Source organism: Daphnia pulicaria, chromosome 7, assembly GCF_021234035.1.
Source record: "Daphnia pulicaria isolate SC F1-1A chromosome 7, SC_F0-13Bv2, whole genome shotgun sequence".
NCBI lineage: Eukaryota > Metazoa > Arthropoda > Branchiopoda > Diplostraca > Daphniidae > Daphnia > Daphnia pulicaria.
In genome coordinates this window covers 6,785,081-6,802,351 of record NC_060919.1, presented here as the reverse complement: position 1 = coordinate 6,802,351, position 17,271 = coordinate 6,785,081, and the positions used below count along the sequence as shown (strand labels likewise).

At 40.2% G+C, this 17,271-nt stretch overlaps 5 protein-coding genes across 7 annotated transcripts; 3 read left to right on the top strand and 2 right to left on the bottom strand.

Moving 5' to 3' along the window:
* Nucleotides 1–445: 445 nt before the first annotated feature.
* Nucleotides 446–3,013, top strand: LOC124348351 (sulfhydryl oxidase 1-like). Its single transcript, XM_046798539.1, has 5 exons — nucleotides 446–692; nucleotides 757–903; nucleotides 966–1,221; nucleotides 1,493–2,444; nucleotides 2,520–3,013. The coding sequence occupies exons 1-5, from the start codon at nucleotides 578–580 to the stop codon at nucleotides 2,904–2,906; spliced, it is 1,857 nt and encodes a 618-aa protein (XP_046654495.1). The 5' UTR covers nucleotides 446–577; the 3' UTR covers nucleotides 2,907–3,013.
* A 306-nt stretch (nucleotides 3,014–3,319) lies between these two features.
* LOC124348353 (RNA polymerase II subunit B1 CTD phosphatase Rpap2-like) lies at nucleotides 3,320–5,411 on the top strand. The gene is made up of 7 exons (XM_046798540.1): nucleotides 3,320–3,457; nucleotides 3,528–3,645; nucleotides 3,703–3,867; nucleotides 3,931–4,055; nucleotides 4,132–4,683; nucleotides 4,747–4,896; nucleotides 4,962–5,411. The coding sequence occupies exons 1-7, from the start codon at nucleotides 3,399–3,401 to the stop codon at nucleotides 5,116–5,118; spliced, it is 1,326 nt and encodes a 441-aa protein (XP_046654496.1). The 5' UTR covers nucleotides 3,320–3,398; the 3' UTR covers nucleotides 5,119–5,411.
* Nucleotides 5,179–9,744, bottom strand: LOC124348349 (dystroglycan 1-like). Its single transcript, XM_046798532.1, has 6 exons — nucleotides 9,636–9,744; nucleotides 8,979–9,282; nucleotides 8,323–8,628; nucleotides 7,955–8,260; nucleotides 7,391–7,594; nucleotides 5,179–7,319 (listed from the first exon to the last, which is right to left on the bottom strand). The coding sequence occupies exons 2-6, from the start codon at nucleotides 9,222–9,224 to the stop codon at nucleotides 5,535–5,537; spliced, it is 2,847 nt and encodes a 948-aa protein (XP_046654488.1). The 5' UTR covers nucleotides 9,225–9,282; nucleotides 9,636–9,744; the 3' UTR covers nucleotides 5,179–5,534.
* Nucleotides 9,745–11,280: 1,536 nt separating this feature from the next.
* LOC124348355 (RNA-binding protein PNO1-like) lies at nucleotides 11,281–12,330 on the top strand. Its single transcript, XM_046798545.1, has 3 exons — nucleotides 11,281–11,719; nucleotides 11,826–11,963; nucleotides 12,019–12,330. Exons 1-3 carry the CDS (start codon nucleotides 11,362–11,364, stop codon nucleotides 12,258–12,260), a joined length of 738 nt encoding a protein of 245 aa, XP_046654501.1. The 5' UTR covers nucleotides 11,281–11,361; the 3' UTR covers nucleotides 12,261–12,330.
* LOC124348348 (putative mediator of RNA polymerase II transcription subunit 26) lies at nucleotides 12,323–17,148 on the bottom strand. 3 transcript variants are annotated; one of them, XM_046798529.1, is made up of 10 exons: nucleotides 16,708–17,148; nucleotides 16,590–16,626; nucleotides 16,409–16,520; nucleotides 15,797–16,343; nucleotides 15,274–15,711; nucleotides 15,133–15,198; nucleotides 14,985–15,065; nucleotides 13,243–14,902; nucleotides 12,920–13,182; nucleotides 12,323–12,858 (listed from the first exon to the last, which is right to left on the bottom strand). In XM_046798529.1, exons 2-10 carry the CDS (start codon nucleotides 16,595–16,597, stop codon nucleotides 12,434–12,436), a joined length of 3,600 nt encoding a protein of 1,199 aa, XP_046654485.1. In that variant the 5' UTR covers nucleotides 16,598–16,626; nucleotides 16,708–17,148; the 3' UTR covers nucleotides 12,323–12,433. The 3 variants fall into 3 exon arrangements, with proteins under 3 accessions (XP_046654485.1, XP_046654484.1, XP_046654486.1); XM_046798528.1 differs by having other exon boundaries at nucleotides 16,590–17,147; XM_046798530.1 differs by having other exon boundaries at nucleotides 14,985–15,062; nucleotides 16,590–17,147.
* Nucleotides 17,149–17,271: the final 123 nt, after the last annotated feature.

Sequence of the window (17,271 nt, the reverse complement as noted above, 5' to 3'; positions counted from 1 at the left end):
AAATTTCGGCTACCCCCTCTCAGTTTTTTCTAAATATATCCCAAACTACAAAAGCTAGGCGATTGCGGTTTTTAGCAATCGACTTAGCGAAAAATTTTGCACAAAACCCATCTATTTGTTTAATTTTAGAACCCCCAGCGACGATTTCCGCTAAATCAAAAACCCCCAAAACGGTCTCTTTGAGTGGCGGATCGCTTGTTAAAAAGGCAAATTATGCCATGATTTGGTAGGGTTATTACCGCTGATATGAACAAAGTTCATGGAAAAAAATTCTACTTGCAACTTATTTGAGGTTATAAATTATCCTGACTCTGCTAATAGGTGAAAATGTTTATTCTTTTTAAACCATTCCCCATCTCTACAATCTATTACATTTTGAGCCATATCCGCAATTACGCAATTTACACTCGGATACCGCAGCACTTTCCACTTTCCAGACTTTAGTTACATGCAGTTGGCTAGGCTTAGTTGACGTCTGACGTGTACCTTTTTTCCCAGTTTGTTTACATCTTCGGAAAGGTCGAAGAATTCTCCTGCATGTGAATTTAGTGAATGTCATGTAGATGACACGACCAAAATGCGTTCAAAATTCATGAAATTATTATTTTTACTATTGGGATTCGTCCTTTCTTCTATTAATCCAGTGGCTGATGCTATACCACTTAGCAATTCTGTACTTTATAAAGATTCAGGTGTTTTCGATAATATTTTTTATATTTTTAACTCTTGATTAAACTTCGTCCTTCTTTTGTTAAGATCCTATCGTCCAAATGAATATTGCTGACTTTAAATCAACTATTGTAGCTACCAGTAATGCCTGGCTAGTTGAATTTTATAGTAGCTGGTGTGGGCATTGCATTGATTTTGCTCCTGCCTATATTCAGCTTGCCAATGATGTAAAAGGTATTTCAATTTTGTATCATGTACACTAACAGCCTTAATTGAATATATTGTATTCTTTTTAGGTTGGGAAAAGGTAATTAAAGTGGGAGCAGTGGATTGTGCTAAGGAGGAAAATATTCCTTTGTGTAGAGATTTTGAAATAATGGGCTATCCAACCCTAAAGTTTTTCCCTGCATTTACTGATGCCAGTCATTTAGGCATAGCAAGGACAGGTGGTAAAAAGGTAGATGCCATTCGAAATAGCATGATTGACTTCATTGAGCAACAGTTTGCAGAGAAAAAAGCTCCTCCACATTGGCCAGTATTAGGTTCACTTCAGTAAGTGTCACTGATTTTTATTCAAACTTAAATATTGACTTTCATTATTTGTGTTCTCCACTTTCTCCCCACTTTTGAATGGGCAGAATAGAATATGCATACTGAGACTGTGCATTGTGATAAAGGGCCAGAGTAAAAATTGTAAAGAAAAAATTTTTTCAGATCTCTTTTTCTCTCATACTTAATTTTCTTTTCCCACTATTATAAAATAATGCTCTAATTGATAGTGTCTACATACTAAATATTCTCAATTTTGTACATTTATCTGTAGAAACGAAACATTGGAGGATTTGTGGAATCACTACAACAACAACGAAATTATTCTACTTTTTGAAACGATAGACAACAGCAAATATTGGTCAAGAGAAGCTATAATGGATGCTCATCAATATGCTCCACACTACCCGCCAATACGACGAGTGAATGCAACCCACAAAGATTTGGTCACGAAGTACAACGTCCAAACCTTGCCTGCCTTTGTTTTTCTTGAACGAACGGGCAAGTCAGAACTGTATCAGATTCAACCCGATCGAGATTACATGAAAAAAATTATGCGAAAATTCTTCGACTCGGAGAACGAAGAAGGTTCGTTAGCTATTGCTAATATTCCGAAGCCCGTTCACACTCAAGAACCCCATGCCATACACACAAATGTCAAAGCTGCCAAAGACCAAGTTTACATGGCTGATTTAGAAGGAGCTCTGTTGTACGCATTCGGTCACGAAGTCAGTGTTCATAAGCTTATTGTTGGCAAAGAGTTAGCCGCCCTAAAACAACTGATCAATGTACTTGACCAATATTTTCCTGGTCGCCCTGAAATGAAAGAGACTATTCATTCCATTAGACGTAATCTGGAAGGGTACAAGAAACAAATTCGAGGAGAAGAGTTTTCCAAATTATGGCGTGACGCTCTTAATGGTAGAGAAACAAATCAAGAATGGGTTGGATGTCGTGGAAGCCGACCTAATCTGCGGGGGTACCCGTGCTCCTTGTGGACAACTTTTCATACTCTGACAGTGAATTACGCTTTAAAGCAATCTGATGATACTTCAAATGAACCTAATCTTATACTGCAAGCGATGAAGGGTTTTATCAAATACTTTTTTGGATGTGCCCATTGTTCTAATCATTTCGTTGACATGGCCGAAGATGAAGTAGATCCCATCGAATCAGTAAAATCACCAAGACAAGCCGTTCTTTGGTTATGGGCGGCCCATAACAAGGTATTATACGTACATGTTATACTTATCGCTATCAATATTAACTAATTTTGTTTCGTGTCTATCCGTGACTTAAAGGTAAATCGAAGAATCGCCAGTGATGCCAGCGAGGATTCAAAAGCACCCAAAATTCAGTTTCCTGCACCGAATAACTGCCCTGATTGTCGACCAAACGGTGTTGAGAGGGAAGAAGCTGTGTATGACTACCTGATAAAGCTGTACCACCCTGACCATATTAGCTCGGTTGGGCTTCTTATAGAAAGAAATGCAGCGCACTCGGGTAGTTCTAGGGTTCAGTCTCTTCCGCTTGGTACCCTATCATTTACTGGATATGACATAAGCCTTTGTGCCGCTATTTACCTGGTCTCTTCGCTTATTTTAATGCTTGTTCTCTGCCGTATACTGGTCAAAAGACGTCGCTACGTTCGTAAGCAGGTTTACGATGTATGCGGTAAACTCATGTGAGTGTCTTTTTGTTAAGATTTTTCTTCTATTTTATACAGTACTTTGACCCACAAAAATTTGCCAATTTTTATTGATAGGGGGAATCAATACAATGAGTGCTATTTGAAGGAACATATTTTAATCTAATTAAACCATTTCCATATTTGCTGTAAACAGTTCTGCGAGTTCCATATGTGAAAAGATTTGTTCTAGCCCATTTTCGAGCTTGCTGTAAAAGAAATAATTTTTTTACAATCTAAAATAAATTGCTCATTTTTAAAAGGTCTAGGCCGTTTTCACTTAGTTAAATTGAAATAAAACCTACTTGAAACAGATCCAGAGATTTATCACAATAACGCCGTTTTATTGGATGTAAAATCTCAAATGAGACTGATTTTTTTATCCAAAAAAAACGCATGATTATGTTAGTTTTTTGTTGTATTTTGCTTCGTTGTCTTGGCAACCTTTATTTCGTGAACATTGTGTTGATTCAAAATTTTTCGTCAGCTAGAAATGGCGGCTGTCAATAAACCGAACCAACCACGAACTTCTAAGGAAACTTTATTGGAAAAGTATTAACAAGTCTTCGTTGTGGTTTAATTAATTTCGTGAGTGTAAAGCCTACTTGTGTTTATAATTCAGGCGAGCTGCTGTAGAAGCTGCCTTTCGAAAAAAAAAGGAATCGGAACGTAGAGCCCTAGGTCTGGTTGAGCATATGGTGGAGAATTCGGCTGTTGACACACAGTGGCTTGCAGATAATGTAAGTCAGTAGTAAGTTTTACATCTAAAACAATGCTTTTAAATGTTCTCTGTGAAGGCCAAATTCATCAATCCTCAATATTATCAAGATACAATTGAAGAAAGAGCTATTGCCAAACAGTGTGGCTTCCCGGTATGTCATAATCTCATAGAAAAAGAATTGAAGCAAAAGTATCGCATTGATTCGAAAACAAAGAAAGTCTTTGATGTTACTCAACGAAAGGTAGTTACTTTTCAAAAAATCTACTGATGAATTAATTTACCCTGGCAAATCTTTGTTTTCTAGAACTTCTGCAGTGATGTTTGTTTTTCTGCTTCAAACCATTTCAAAGACCAGTTACTAACCAGCCCACTATGGATGAGGCATAAAGAAAAAATCCCTAGATTTGAAATCAATCATACACCAAAGAAGTAATGTGCCCTTGTGTGACTTCATACCTTATTCTTAATTTATATTACCTAAAATGTCTATCTGGTGTTGATGTAGGAGTCTAAAGGGGGATGAATTTGTTTTAATTGCTGTTGCTGTTCCTGATGAGGAAAACAATACTGAAGAAGATGTGGAAGTTATTAAAGAAAAAACAGCATTGAAGCCGAAAACCCAAAGGAAAATTGTCTCAGAGCCAGTGGTTAATCCCTGTAAATTGGTTTCGAAAATCGTACAGCAATGGTTTACGATGAGAACGTTCAAGTGGATTCGTAACGTTAAAGAGGAATTCATAGACAATGGCGTTGATTCCATCCAAGAAAAGTTGCTTCAAATGAATATCAATAACCCAAATGTTAAAGAAGAAGGAATAAATCTTCCAAGGAGGCAACCGCAAACTGAAGATCAGCATTCTCTCAAACAGTTTCGTGCCTTCTTAGCAGGGAAGACGAAATACGCAGTCGAAAAAGATGACTGTTCAATCATCAAAGATAATACAGGGGACGTTATTGAAAATAAAGAAGAAACTGTTTCAATTATCATTCCTTTGGCTAATGTCTCAGCTCAAAAAAACCTCCGCAAAAAGATTGTCATGGATTACGTCGAGAAAGGGTATTAGTCTGTCTTCTCACATTCATATTAGTTGCTGACGATATTTCTTTTTTTCCAATATAGTTTCCCGCAATTGACGACCATAACGGGTCTCGAGTTTCGTCGATATCAGCGTGATCTGATACAACTTGTATCAACTTTCAGTTTGACAGCCGACACTATTACGTTCCGATCACATGAAATACCTTTCTTGTGCTTCATCCTAATCACATGGTATGCCTGATTTTTTTTTATTTTTTTAATTTAAATTCTAAACTTATTTTTTATAATTTTTCTAGCTTAGCGACGAGAGATTCTGAAGTTAAAGATAGGCTAACGCGTGAGCCAGTAAAAACTGAAGTGTCTTCTTTTCTGGCTGATTACGAAAGAACTATGGAACAGTTGGAAGAATATGTGATTGATCTATGTAAACCTTTTGAAAATTCGCCGAATTAAGCTCATATTTGCAAAATTCGGTATATGTGTGAATATGAAATTGCGTGAAACGAATCAAAGCTCTTTTTCTGTTTTATATTTACTTGTGACTTTGTGGAGGATCTACAAAGACTTGCTGATGTAATGGCAAAATAGTGTCTACAGAAGTTCTTTGTTTTTAGGTGAAGAAAAAAGCTTGCACTAACTTTAAAAAAGAAACAAAATGGTGGGACTGATATTAGCTGCGCAACAAGGAAATCGAGTAAAGAGACAAGAGATTTAACACATTTCGTTAGAGTAACACATACGTTCAGTTCAAGGAGCAAAAAATCTAGTTTAAATTGTAAGAGTCTATCTAGATTGTTGTTAGAAGGATCGAAAAAGAAAGAAGAAACAATAAAGAAAAATAATAGAGTTCTGGCAGTCAATACGCAATATTAGGGTGGAACATAAGGAGGTGGTTTTCGATAAGCTGGGGTGGCTTTGGGTCGCGAGTATCGTGACGAGGAATCGCGACCAGCCGACAGGGGAGGTGGCGGTTGATAAAGACTGTTTGGCTCCTCTTCCGCATCGTCCGACGGTGTACGGAGCAAGTCGTGCTGCTCGGCTGCTTTGTGCGATGCATAGGGGCTAGCTGAGGAGCGCACCTTATGGTAATCGGGTGGCTGGGACGGTTTCTCCTCTTTGAGAATAACAGGTGCTTTGGCCGGATGACGACCACTTGGTCGCTCTTCTAATTCCTCGGCGAATATGATTGGAATACCTTTCGAGACAAAACTGCGCCGCTCTTCCAGGCCCAGCTTTCCTGTTCGTCTGCGACGGTAAAGAATGCACGCAATTACGGCAGCAAGCAACAGCATCACCGTGATAATGATGCCCGGAACGATGAATGTTAGCAGGTAATCGTCAGACCACGCATCGTCAGTAGACTGCCCGTCTACGCCTTCGGTTTTCCCATCGTCGGCACCCGGCGCGAAGGTTGGCGTATGCTGTCCGACACAGTTGCCCAGCGGAGACACTTGTGCAGACGAAGGTTGAAAATCGGCAGCTACGAGAATTTCTGTGCTTCTCTGGGTCAGTTTTCCTTCGTCATCCATCAGCATACGGCGAAGATTTTCTATCACCGAATTGGGCGGGCATTCCGTGCCAATCAAAGTGGCGTTGCTCCAAGTCACTACTGTAGAGCCGGAGGTAAATGATCGAATGATAATATTACTGTGATTGGGGTCATTGAATATCTGAGCCAATGCTTCGATTAACCGGACTTTACGACTAGCCTTGCCCATTAGAGTATCATAGTTATCGTCAATTGTGAGTGAAAATTCAACCAACGGTTGATCTTCAGGTTTTTTAGATCTTTCTTTGACAACCACGACTAGTCCGTCAGATTCGACAGCTCCAGAGCTATCCGTGCACAACAGTTGGTATTCTTCACTGCCGACATCGTTGTCCAGCGGCAGGCCGTAGAATTCTTGATTGGGCGAGTCGAATTGAAGCCAGTTGCGTGAATCTAATGGTTGGCGATTCATATTTTGTAAGGACAATTTGAGCATCCGTGTATCGCCGTCTTCTTCGTCGTGAAACGTGTCAGCTGGGACTGGATAACGGAAGAGTACACCTACTTCAGCGCTCAAGTGGTCCACTTGGTTGCGTGTTGTAGGCGCTTGATTCATTTTGCTCGATGGTTTAGTCTCTTTTTGTGGAATGCTCGGCGGTGGATTTACTGGTAACGGTTGACAAATACCGTCAAGTTCAACGCTACCTAATGTGACACTCAGCTGCGGGGCTAATTCGGTATCTAACTGATCAGTCACCTGATCAGCTACACGATTATAAATCAGATCAAAAGATTCATGAATTTCGTCTTCAGGACAGTGCGTGCGAGGTAGAGACTCGTTAGACCACGTGAACGTAAAGGCGTTGCCATTCTTAACGGTGCCATTGATGCGGCGCACTACTATAAAATCTTCTTTGTCACCAACTGTTCTAGATAAGCCAGCTACTGTTTTGAGCATCCAGTAGACCTGGGGTAAGGTCTCTTCATCTTCCGAGAATTCGGGTTCTAGCTGCAAGGTAAATTGGTGATGGAACGCTCTTTCAGAAGGATGTTGACGCACTTGGATCTCAGCCCCCTCTGTAACTGTCAAATTGGCTGAATTTCGTGCCTGCACCAAAAACGAGTACTTGCCGATATCATCGGCTAAAGGCAACCCGTAAATCTCCTGTTATACGAGAAAATAATTAATTAATCAGTAAAATGACGTTTCGAGGGGAAAAAAACTAGGGAAATTACCCGCTTGGTTGCATTAAATCCAATCCAATTTATTCCGTTGAGCGGCTTTCCATCTTCAGAAAGCAACTCCAAGTGCAAATTGGCCGAGCTGCCATCCACGGGATCAGAAAAAGTTGTGACTGGAATTACAAACCGGAACACTTTGCCAGCTGTAGCCGGAATTTTTGGTATGCGCATGGTCACTGTAGGAGGAATCGGTGAATTCTATAAACACAAGAAAGGAATCCATTAAACGACGGTCATGCAAGAACAAAAAATGTTTTTGGCACATTTAACCGTAAAGCAATTTTTAACGGATAAGCAGCATCGACTGGGCAGCACCTTAGCCTTAGGGAATCATTGTTTAGTAATTTTTTTTCTCTCTTTTACAACACATGTTGCTTCTTTAAAGGAGGGTAGTCCCTAGAGCGTAACAGGCACAATACCATAACGAAAGAAGGGGCATTGGACACAATGTAACAGCTCAACCGGAACAGAAACCCTATATCTTCTCAACTTGACTGCGATATCCGATCCGACTCTATTGCGCCCGCTAGGGAAACGAAAATATTAAAGTTGACAAACCTTTGCTGTCTCTTCGTCATAATCAGAAATTGAATTAGGCCCCAAAAATTCGAGATCATCCGTCAGCGGCGGAGTTTCTTCGGAGGACTGTGTTTCTTCAATCCGATCAAACAATGAACTATTGCTATAATCATCGAGCACGCGAACGGTAGTCCCTTCCATAACCTGGACGGGAGTCGGTTCGATTTGTCGATTAAGGGTCGGTTCAATGGCGGTCATCCTATTAGCAGGATTGGTCGGATTCTTATTTTTGGGTTTCGTGCTAGGAATGGGTTCCATCACAGGGGTAGCTAAAACGGAAGGACCCTAAGAAATAAAAGGGGTTTAAACAAAAGCAATCGACCGTATAAAAAGTGATAAGGAAATACGTTAAAAAGTGGTGTGGTTGGAGAGATAACGACAGGCTTATTAGGTGATAAGTTTTCTTCATTTACATCCGATTCCACATCGTCTGATTCCGAATAATCATCAATGAGTGAACCTGATCCTTCATTTGCATCATCGTCGTCCATAATCTGCCGACGCACTCTAATAGTGAAGACTTCCCTAGCTGGGCCATCGACTCGAACAGCCCAGTCACCGGCATCCGAGGAAGCTGGCTGGCCACGGACGGTCTGACTAGTGGCGTCATAAACAATCCAAGGTGGAAGAGGTTTACCATCGCGTCCGGTGACCTGTGGGAAAAAAAACAACAAAAAAAACATCAAAACAAAGAACAAAAATAAATAACGAACTTTGAAAAATAAAAACATTCTAGGAACGACTCCGACGATTCCACTAAAGATAAACGGACATGTCGCAATCATTAGCATATCAAATGTCTTGCAATTACACAGATATCCTCTTGGGTGGGTGGGGGAGTTGAGAAGGGGTAGGGGAAGGGGTCATGACATGGGATAGTCATCCAATAGCAACATGATAACATCCTTCCATTGAAATGGTGCCAATGCTTTTCATGCAACTCTAAACCACCTCCCTACTTCCGTCAAGAAAATTCTGAACATTTGTTTAGTGTTGCAATCACCTCAGCCATAGACGTCTGCGATGGTAGATTTATGATGAATGGTTTGCCGGCTTCAACAGTGACATCAGGAATATTCTTATGATCTTGCAGTTGTAAATCCTGCTGATGATGGTTCAGCTGAGCAGGAATATCAAGCCTATTTAGAACTGGATTTCGAACAGGTTCCATATTAAAGCTGCCTTGGACTGAGCAAAAGGCACTCAGCAGAAAGAAAATCCACGGATTGGGCATTTTTGTTGACAGCATGAGAAAGCGTGAGTTGGTTCAAGGAAACTTCAACAATCTATGCCAGCAGCTGCAGCATCTACAAAAACAAAGGTAATATAAATAATTTAATATTTATATATTTGTCTAGTTATGCAGTACAAAAGTTCTCCCATGAGACAGACTCTCCCCCCAAGTTGAGATGCGAGAATAAGCAGCTAGGGAAACGAAAAGGCGAAAAATACCCACAAAGAGGGGAAGTTGGTGTAATGTAAACGATGACGCGATTAACATAAAAATGCCTTGCGGGTGTGGTACATGAGCACATTTAGAGCCTCTTTCCACTTAATCGGTGTTCACAATCAAGATAAAAACGAACTCAAAAGGGATAAGAATTTGACACGACCCAGTCTTATTAAATACCAATGATTTTAACTAACTTTATGGACTTACCAATACAAGTATTATGGCCTTCAGCTGCACTTCTATAACAACCGAATCCGATACATTTCAGGGGAGGACTGAGACTAGACTGGGCAAAAGGGGAGGGGAAGAATACTAAACACGAAGCCTCTTCTGTCTAAAGCAAGTTCCAAGCCGTCGAACATCGACTAGTTTTTTTCTTTCTTTTTTAAATCTCAAGTGTCTCGACGACACACAACACAAAACCCATGGTAGAATCAAGTTTCAGCAATATAGCTCAGTGACGACTGGAAACGGGAAGTCGGAGGACATTACTGGTTCAGTAGTAGTTTACTCACGACCGGACATTGATGTTCAAAAGATTGATTTACAATATTAGATCGCGCAGCATTTCGAGTCGAACAAAAATAACGACACGAAGTCATTCATCTCCTTTCCCTCTTGTACTTTAAGTCGAAAACCGGATGCTTCAGACTAATAGTCTTATGCATATTCCAGGGAAGAAGCAACCAAAAAAGGGGGCCTTATAAGGGTAACGGCCTGTATATGGGGTTCTATGCGGTTTTCACGGTCGTGTTGTAACTTAACACGAACGCGCCAACAGATAGCCCACGAATACAGCTTACAGTTAACTAGGCACAGGCTGGTATTCGTGACAAGAACAAGGCCACCATTCGCATAGTGATAGATTATTTCTTAAGAATAAATTGTTGCAATCAGGTTAGAGTGCCAACAGGTTTTAAAAGCTTCTCACTACTACTAAAACTAAACACACTTAAAGAGGAAATTAAATACAAGCCTTTAAATACATACAGAAGCAACTGGGATGAGCTGAATCAAATGAATCCTAGTAAATAATCCCAGCAATAATGACCGCTCAGACATATTCACGCGACTTTCAGTGATTTCTGGCTTGACGTCTGATGATAAAAAAATCAGTAGAGTAAAAAATTGACAGCTAGTGACCAAGGTCCTAGTTACAGTTATAACATGGTATGAGGGTGGTTATAGATATAATAGAAAGTCCGCCCGACTCCGCTTTGTGAATTAATAATAATAAATACGAGGCCCCAGCATATTCAAACCAATACTATATTTTCTGAAGAAAGAATGAAGAATGATTACTTCATGAAAAGACACAGCATTCCTACACGAGAACTTTCCCCCCGAATTCAATTTAAAAAAAAATAGTTGTCGACAAGAAAAGTCGAAAAGCTTATTTCATATATGGTATTGGTATTGGATGCGCTTAGAATTACCAAACCAAAATAGATAAACCGTATTACACGGCTGAGAGCAACGTAAAGCTGAAACTGTTTCCCACCTCCCAAGAGCTCGACGCTTCAACGAGATTACAAAAAAATCCCGATTCCATTTGTTTAGTTTTTCTGGATTTCCGAAAAGGAGTCACACCATTGAAGGGTTTTGAGATATTTTCTTCTAATAGCCTATTATGGAACATTCAACGATAGTTTCGTTCAAATCTGAGCTCTTTCGACGTTTCGTCATGAGATTATAGGGGTCACTTATGATTTTGATAGATTGAAAAAAAAAAAAAAGCAGGAAGGATCAAGGATTTGTTTTATTTTGACAAAGACAAGTTTTTGATAAATACCGCTAGGTGTCTTTAGCCGATAGTACAGCCGTTACCCGTTAGAGAGAGCTCAGTAAAAATAAGTTTCGTCTGCCCACTTAAAGCTTCTTTTGACTTTTCTGAGTTCTAATAGATACACGTGGTAATCTATCTCAAATAGCAATGGAAGTCAGTAACCAAACAAAGTCTAGCAGTGATTTTGTAAAAGTGCCTAAACGCAAAGCTGCGAAACGCAAAGCTATTCAGCCTGAAAATGCGGAGAAAAATGAAAGTACATCAATGGAGGTGTCGGAAGAGACTGCTGTGGATAGACCCGCCTTCCCCCCTATCAAGAGAGAAAAGTTGGAGAACGGAGTCGAAATACGTAAAATATCTGTGCCTGCTCACAGATATTCTCCATTGAAAGAAAATTGGATGAAACTTTTTACTCCTATTGTTGAACATCTTCATCTTCAAATCAGGTTCAATTTGAAGAATCGCCAAGTTGAGCTTCGAACATGCAAGGACACTAAAGATATAGGTACAAAATTACATTTGTGTTTAATAATTCTGTTTGTTTTTAATTGGCAAAGAGTTGTTTTTTTACTTGAATTTATTTTATTTATATATTTGTATCACATTTACAGCAAATGTTCAAAAGGCTGCTGATTTCGTGAAGGCTTTCATCTGTGGGTTTGAAGTAGAAGATGCATTGGCTCTGATTCGTCTTGATGATCTCTTTGTTGATTCTTTTGAGATCAAAGATGTCAAATCATCTCTTAAAGGTATTAAAGTATTACTTTTAAGTTGCAAACAGTGGCTAATGTGTTTTCTTTATAGGCGATCATTTGAACAGAGCAATTGGAAGATTGGCAGGAAAGGGTGGTCGGACAAAATTCACCATTGAAAACGTAACGAAGACAAGAATTGTTTTGGCTGATCAGAAAATTCATATTCTTGGTTCATACCAAAACATTCAGATTGCTAAAAGAGCTATTTGTAATCTTATTTTGGGCTCCCCTCCTTCTAAAGTTTATGGTAATTTGAGAGCCGTTGCTAGTAGGTCATCTGATCGTTTCTAAAAGACGTGTTACACCACTGTACAAAACAGACTATTGGCATTTTCCAATACACTTCAATGAACTCATGGTATAAAATTGTATTATCATAAAAGAAAAGTCGCGAGGTTTACTACAGGTAACATGTGGAGAAGCTAATAGTTAGCAGAAAGTTACTGCTAATAGTTAGAAGCGAGTTACTTGGGAAGAGTCGAGGAAAATGATTTAGGAATGCCGAGATTAACTACCCCACAGAGACTAGGGAACCCCGTCGTCGTCCCAGACTTTCGAAGAGCTGCAGCTGACATAATAGGTATGGCTAAGTTATTGTGACCATTGCAAGACGTCAAATTGGATGCGGGAATAAACTGATTTATCCCCATTGATTCAAGTTTAGAAATAACATCCAGTCGCTTCAAGTCGACGATAGGAATATAAAATTCGCTGCCAGATGAAGTTGCTTTTTCCATCGATATTGCAGTAGGTTCCTTACAACAGGAAGACTGAGTTGATGAGGTCGTACTAGGAGGCACCAAACTAATCTCGGTAGTGGATCGATTTTGTCCAGAAGTTGCTCCGTTTTTGGTTTGCTGGTTAGTGTTCACTGAACCAGTGCTCATATCTAGAAAATGAGAGTAATATTAATACTAGAAATAAATTCCAATAGACAGCTCGAAAGTTACCTATTGGTCGTATTCCAGCAGGTGTCGCTTGTTGGGTGGTTGTAGATGTTTGAGTTGTAACAGAACCAGATGTGCTTGGTGCTGTTGTGTTCGTGGTCTGTCCATTCACGTTGCTAGCCCGCGAGATAGGGGGATTAACTGCTGCCTGCTTCGAGCCCTGGTTTCTGTTAACGTAAGTATTACCGGTTGGCCGCGCTACAGTGGTGTGCACTTTTCTTAGGTGAAGCACCAAATGATTTTTAAGGAGCGATTGAGAGTTAAACCTAAAACGAACGAAACCATGGAAATTCAGAAAATTGCAAATTTTAGAAATTAATATTTACGTTTCGTTGCAAACTTGGCATTGCAAAGGATTGCGTTGTTGCGGTACAGAATCCGAAGAAGTTGTCAAGTCAACGGTGATGGGACGAGAGGTTCTAGTAACGTTTAAAACAGAATTGGTGGAGGCATTGACAGATTTTGAAGCAGCGGAATCAGATCCTGTTTGGTTTTCTTTATTCTTGGCAGGTGTAATTGTTATGTTGGGATTACTTAAAAGTGAAGCAACAGACGGTGTCTGAAGGGACTGCACACTGGATTTCGTTGACGAGCCACCGCCACCCTCCACGCTTTGAATAACAGGTAAGCCTGTTTGTTTCTTCTGTACGATCAGCACTTCACAGTCTCCACTTTGCTGGGCTGCAGAGACCGCTGTGGAGACATTTGCAGAGACAGCAGTGGTTTCTTCAGTACGCGCTACCTTGTGAGCAGGTTGACCAGCCCCCGGTGATATTCCTCCCTCAACTACTAAATGACGTTTCTGACTGACAGGTCGATTAAGTGCGTTCGCAGCTGTTTGTCCTTGGTGTGATGGAGCTGGCAAACGAACGGTCGATGAAGTAGTAGCTGAAGTGGTAGACGTCGTCAGTATGCACACACTATTGAGAGACTGAGGATGTGGTAGGATAGCCACAAACGCCTGTCGTTGTGGAGTAGGTGGTGGAAGACGGACAGAGTTTGGCAATGCAAGACTTGAGGCAACGCGAATTCCTTGGCTTGGAAGCGTTATGGCTTGCGGACGGAGTTGCGTAGTCGCAACTGGCGGTCGAGTTGTTGCGACCTGCAACTGGACATGTTGAGCCATAGACGTCTGCGGTCGGTTAGAGTAGTGTGGAAAGGAGTTGTTGGTATGTACGACTACCTGGTTATAGTTGCCTTGTCCAGCCAACTGATGTTGGATAGGGTTGGAAGAGGCCATCGGCGTAATAGAGTTAGTGGTGATTTGTTGGAAGTAGGCGGAAACGGGGGGAACGTAAATTGTGCCATTACTGTTAGAGAGCGTTATTACGGAATTCATTGTAGCCCTAGTAGATTGATTGGGTTGGACAGCTCGGCATGACGCATTGTAAGATTGTACCGGGTACTGTATTCGTGGTGGAGTTGAAAACCGCTGAATGTACTGAGGAGCTTGAGTTTGAGTATATGTGTTCGGTTGCTGACCAGTTCCAATCTGTTGATACGCCTGTTGTTGCTGTTGATACTGCATTGAGCTCAAATTTGGATGCTGTTGCTGTTGGGGATACTGTTGTTGGTGGAAATGCGTTTGTTGTTTTTGTTGCTGCTGTTGTTGCTGCTGTTGTTGCTGCTGCTGTTGCTGCTGTTGCTGCTGCTGCTGCTGCTGCTGTTGTTGCTGCTGTAGATGTTGTTGTTGCATCTGCTTTTGAAGGTGTTGTATTTGCGGGGTTTGTTGTTGCAGATGTTGTTGTTGCTTCTGCTGTTGAACAAGTTGTATTGGTGGGGTTTGCTGTTGCAGATGTTGTTGTAGTTGTGACTGTTGTTGCAGAAGTTGTTGCAGTTGCGGCTGTTGTTGCAGTTGTGGCTGTTGTTGCGGCTGTTGTTGCAGATGTTGCTGCAGAAGTGGATTATTTTGCTGATGATGCTGCTGTGGTTGTTGTGGTGTCTGTTGTGTTGGAAGTTGTTGATTTACTTGTGGCTGACGATTACCTATAGTATGCGAATTTATTAGCAACCCATAATTTAATTAAATTATTATTATTGCTTGCAATAATAAATAATTGAAAATCACCTTGTCCGTGAAATGGGTATACTTGCGTCATCAGTTGCTGCTGCGTTGGCGCTGAAGAAGTTTGCGTTGTTTGGGGCACACCTATGACCAATTAAACCAATCCTTATTAGAGTAACAATATAATCAGTGAATTACATTTGATTCGTACTTGGTACAGTTATTTCAGGCGGTGGAGTTGGTTGAGATTTTTTCAAAACTTGCTGCGGTGTTGAAACTAAAAAAGCAAAACAACAAGTTAAAAATTTAAAAAATGTTAAAATATAAAACATACTACCAAGAATTGAATTACCTGCTTCGATTAATGCTTTCACTGGAACAGAATTAGCAGTCGATCGGTGGTCTGTGATGTTAAGATCCTCTAAATTTTGTTCCGGTATGGCTACCATAGCTTGTGGTTTGTTTGAAGTCTTTGATGGTGAAATTGGAGACTGAATTGATACAGATTCATCATCGTCTTCAGAACTGGCACGCAAAAAAGAAGGTGACAAAAGTGACTCATATGGAACTAGTCGCAATTGTCCCTTCGATTTCGGTAGTTCTGCTTCCTTCGGCGTAGAAATCGATTCATTTTTCTCATTATCTGACACTTCCTTTTCATTGACCACCTTTTCAAGTTGATCTTCAGGCTTATTCAATTCAACTGATGTAGTGGCATTTTCTGTTGGAGGAGTTTCCGGAGTGATCGGTTCCGGAAATGAAATATCAATAAGAGATGGAACTGGAAATTCTGTTAATTGATAAAAATACATACAGATATTTATCAAGGTAAAACAATACATAATTAAAAAGGAAATTTCTTTTGCGAAAATTACCAGAAATGCTTATTGAAGCGGATGAAGACCCAGATGTATTCTCGTCAGGTAAATGAACTTCAGATAAAGGTTCTTTTGGGGCACTAGCAACAGTGTCAGGAACAGAGTCAACTGAAGTTTGATTCAGAAAATTGATCTCCTCTCCCAACTTTTCAATGAAAGCAGGATCTAGGATATTAGAGTCTCCTTGGGGTTCCACTGTTGCTGGGTTTGCTGATGCGATTGTTTCACTTGAGGTGCTAGCTGGAATTTCACTAATTGGTGAATTTAAAGGGCTAGATGATTCACAACTGCCTGGCCAAGTTAGCATCTCTTCCTCTTCCAACGCCTGGCTTTCAGGAGCTTCCTTATTTTCACAAGGAGTTGAAGCTTCTGGTACCACACCAGAAGTACTTGCTGCTGTGTCATTACTATCAATAATAGAAATAGACGATTGGATCTCGGAATCTGGATGTTTAAGTTTCAGATTCTGTGAATTTAAAGGAGGAATTTTGATTTTTTGAAGCTTTACAAAAGGAAGTTGAGAAAATGTAAAGTCAACAGCATGCTATAATGAAATAAAAATGTATGTATTTTATGCTTTTTTAAGAACTTTTATATTTATCCTACTACCTTAGCATGATGGTTTTCAAAATCATTCCAGGAAGTAAATTTCTTATTTTTACATCTTACACAGGCAAACTGTTCTTTTGTTGGATACAATGATTCACCTCTAGATTCTTGTCTAAATAAGATCATTTATAGGTAATGGAGCCTGTAATATTTTTGAGAAAATAATAATTTATTTAGTTACCTTGACATAATTGAATCCTTCTTGGGGAATAAATACTCTTTTGTGATTAAAAACAGATTTAGATTAGAAGGCTGCCACACACAAAATTTCCATCAATAACAAAGCTGGAACTACTAACTTTTCAAATTTGGTAGTGGGAAATTGCGTCTATGCGCAACACCACCTAGTGTTTAAATTCTTCTAAATGTGACCGAAAACGTTTTTTGTTGTGAATATCTCTCAACTTTTTTCAGTACACAGAATGACACCAAGCTTGACTGACTCTGGAAGTTAATCCTCGGAAATACTAGTGAAAAATTGTCTTCAGATTAATATTCCCAGACTGCACAAAAAGATTAAACTCGGAAACTAGCTTAGCGTCCCAGCTTCTAGTCTCAGCTTCTAGACTCGGTTAACAACTCCACTCAACTCAAACCAACAAAAACCGGAATCGGCTAGGAATCGCGAATGCGATGGAGGGACAGAGGGGATGGGTCGAAATCCAACAGAAGGACCAATGAGAGAGTCGGAAATATGAGAAGAGAGAAACTTGATGAAAGAGACGAGACAAGAGATCAAACCGAATCCGCAGCAGCAGCGCCACTCCGCATCAACGGCAAATCCGCTGGGAATCCACACCGGTTCTATTGCCTGGAGCTAAGACTAGCTAGAGCTAAACGGGACGCTCATAATAAAGACCTAC

Coding starts and splice junctions, on each gene's coding strand:
- LOC124348351 (XM_046798539.1), top strand. CDS start 578: ATGCGTTCAAAATTCATGAAATTATTATTTTTACTATTGGGATTCGTC. Junction 904..965: donor GCTTGCCAATGATGTAAAAG/GTATTTCAATTT, acceptor TATTCTTTTTAG/GTTGGGAAAAGGTAATTAAA. Junction 1,222..1,492: donor CCAGTATTAGGTTCACTTCA/GTAAGTGTCACT, acceptor ATTTATCTGTAG/AAACGAAACATTGGAGGATT.
- LOC124348353 (XM_046798540.1), top strand. CDS start 3,399: ATGGCGGCTGTCAATAAACCGAACCAACCACGAACTTCTAAGGAAACT. Junction 3,646..3,702: donor CACAGTGGCTTGCAGATAAT/GTAAGTCAGTAG, acceptor TTCTCTGTGAAG/GCCAAATTCATCAATCCTCA. Junction 3,868..3,930: donor TTGATGTTACTCAACGAAAG/GTAGTTACTTTT, acceptor TTTGTTTTCTAG/AACTTCTGCAGTGATGTTTG.
- LOC124348349 (XM_046798532.1), bottom strand. CDS start 9,224: ATGCTGTCAACAAAAATGCCCAATCCGTGGATTTTCTTTCTGCTGAGT. Junction 8,629..8,978: donor CGCAGACGTCTATGGCTGAG/GTGATTGCAACA, acceptor TTTTTCCCACAG/GTCACCGGACGCGATGGTAA. Junction 8,261..8,322: donor CAACCACACCACTTTTTAAC/GTATTTCCTTAT, acceptor TTTATTTCTTAG/GGTCCTTCCGTTTTAGCTAC.
- LOC124348355 (XM_046798545.1), top strand. CDS start 11,362: ATGGAAGTCAGTAACCAAACAAAGTCTAGCAGTGATTTTGTAAAAGTG. Junction 11,720..11,825: donor CAAGGACACTAAAGATATAG/GTACAAAATTAC, acceptor TCACATTTACAG/CAAATGTTCAAAAGGCTGCT. Junction 11,964..12,018: donor TGTCAAATCATCTCTTAAAG/GTATTAAAGTAT, acceptor TTTTCTTTATAG/GCGATCATTTGAACAGAGCA.
- LOC124348348 (XM_046798529.1), bottom strand. Junction 16,344..16,408: donor TTGAAAACCATCATGCTAAG/GTAGTAGGATAA, acceptor ATTTCATTATAG/CATGCTGTTGACTTTACATT. Junction 12,859..12,919: donor TGCTGGAATACGACCAATAG/GTAACTTTCGAG, acceptor CTCATTTTCTAG/ATATGAGCACTGGTTCAGTG.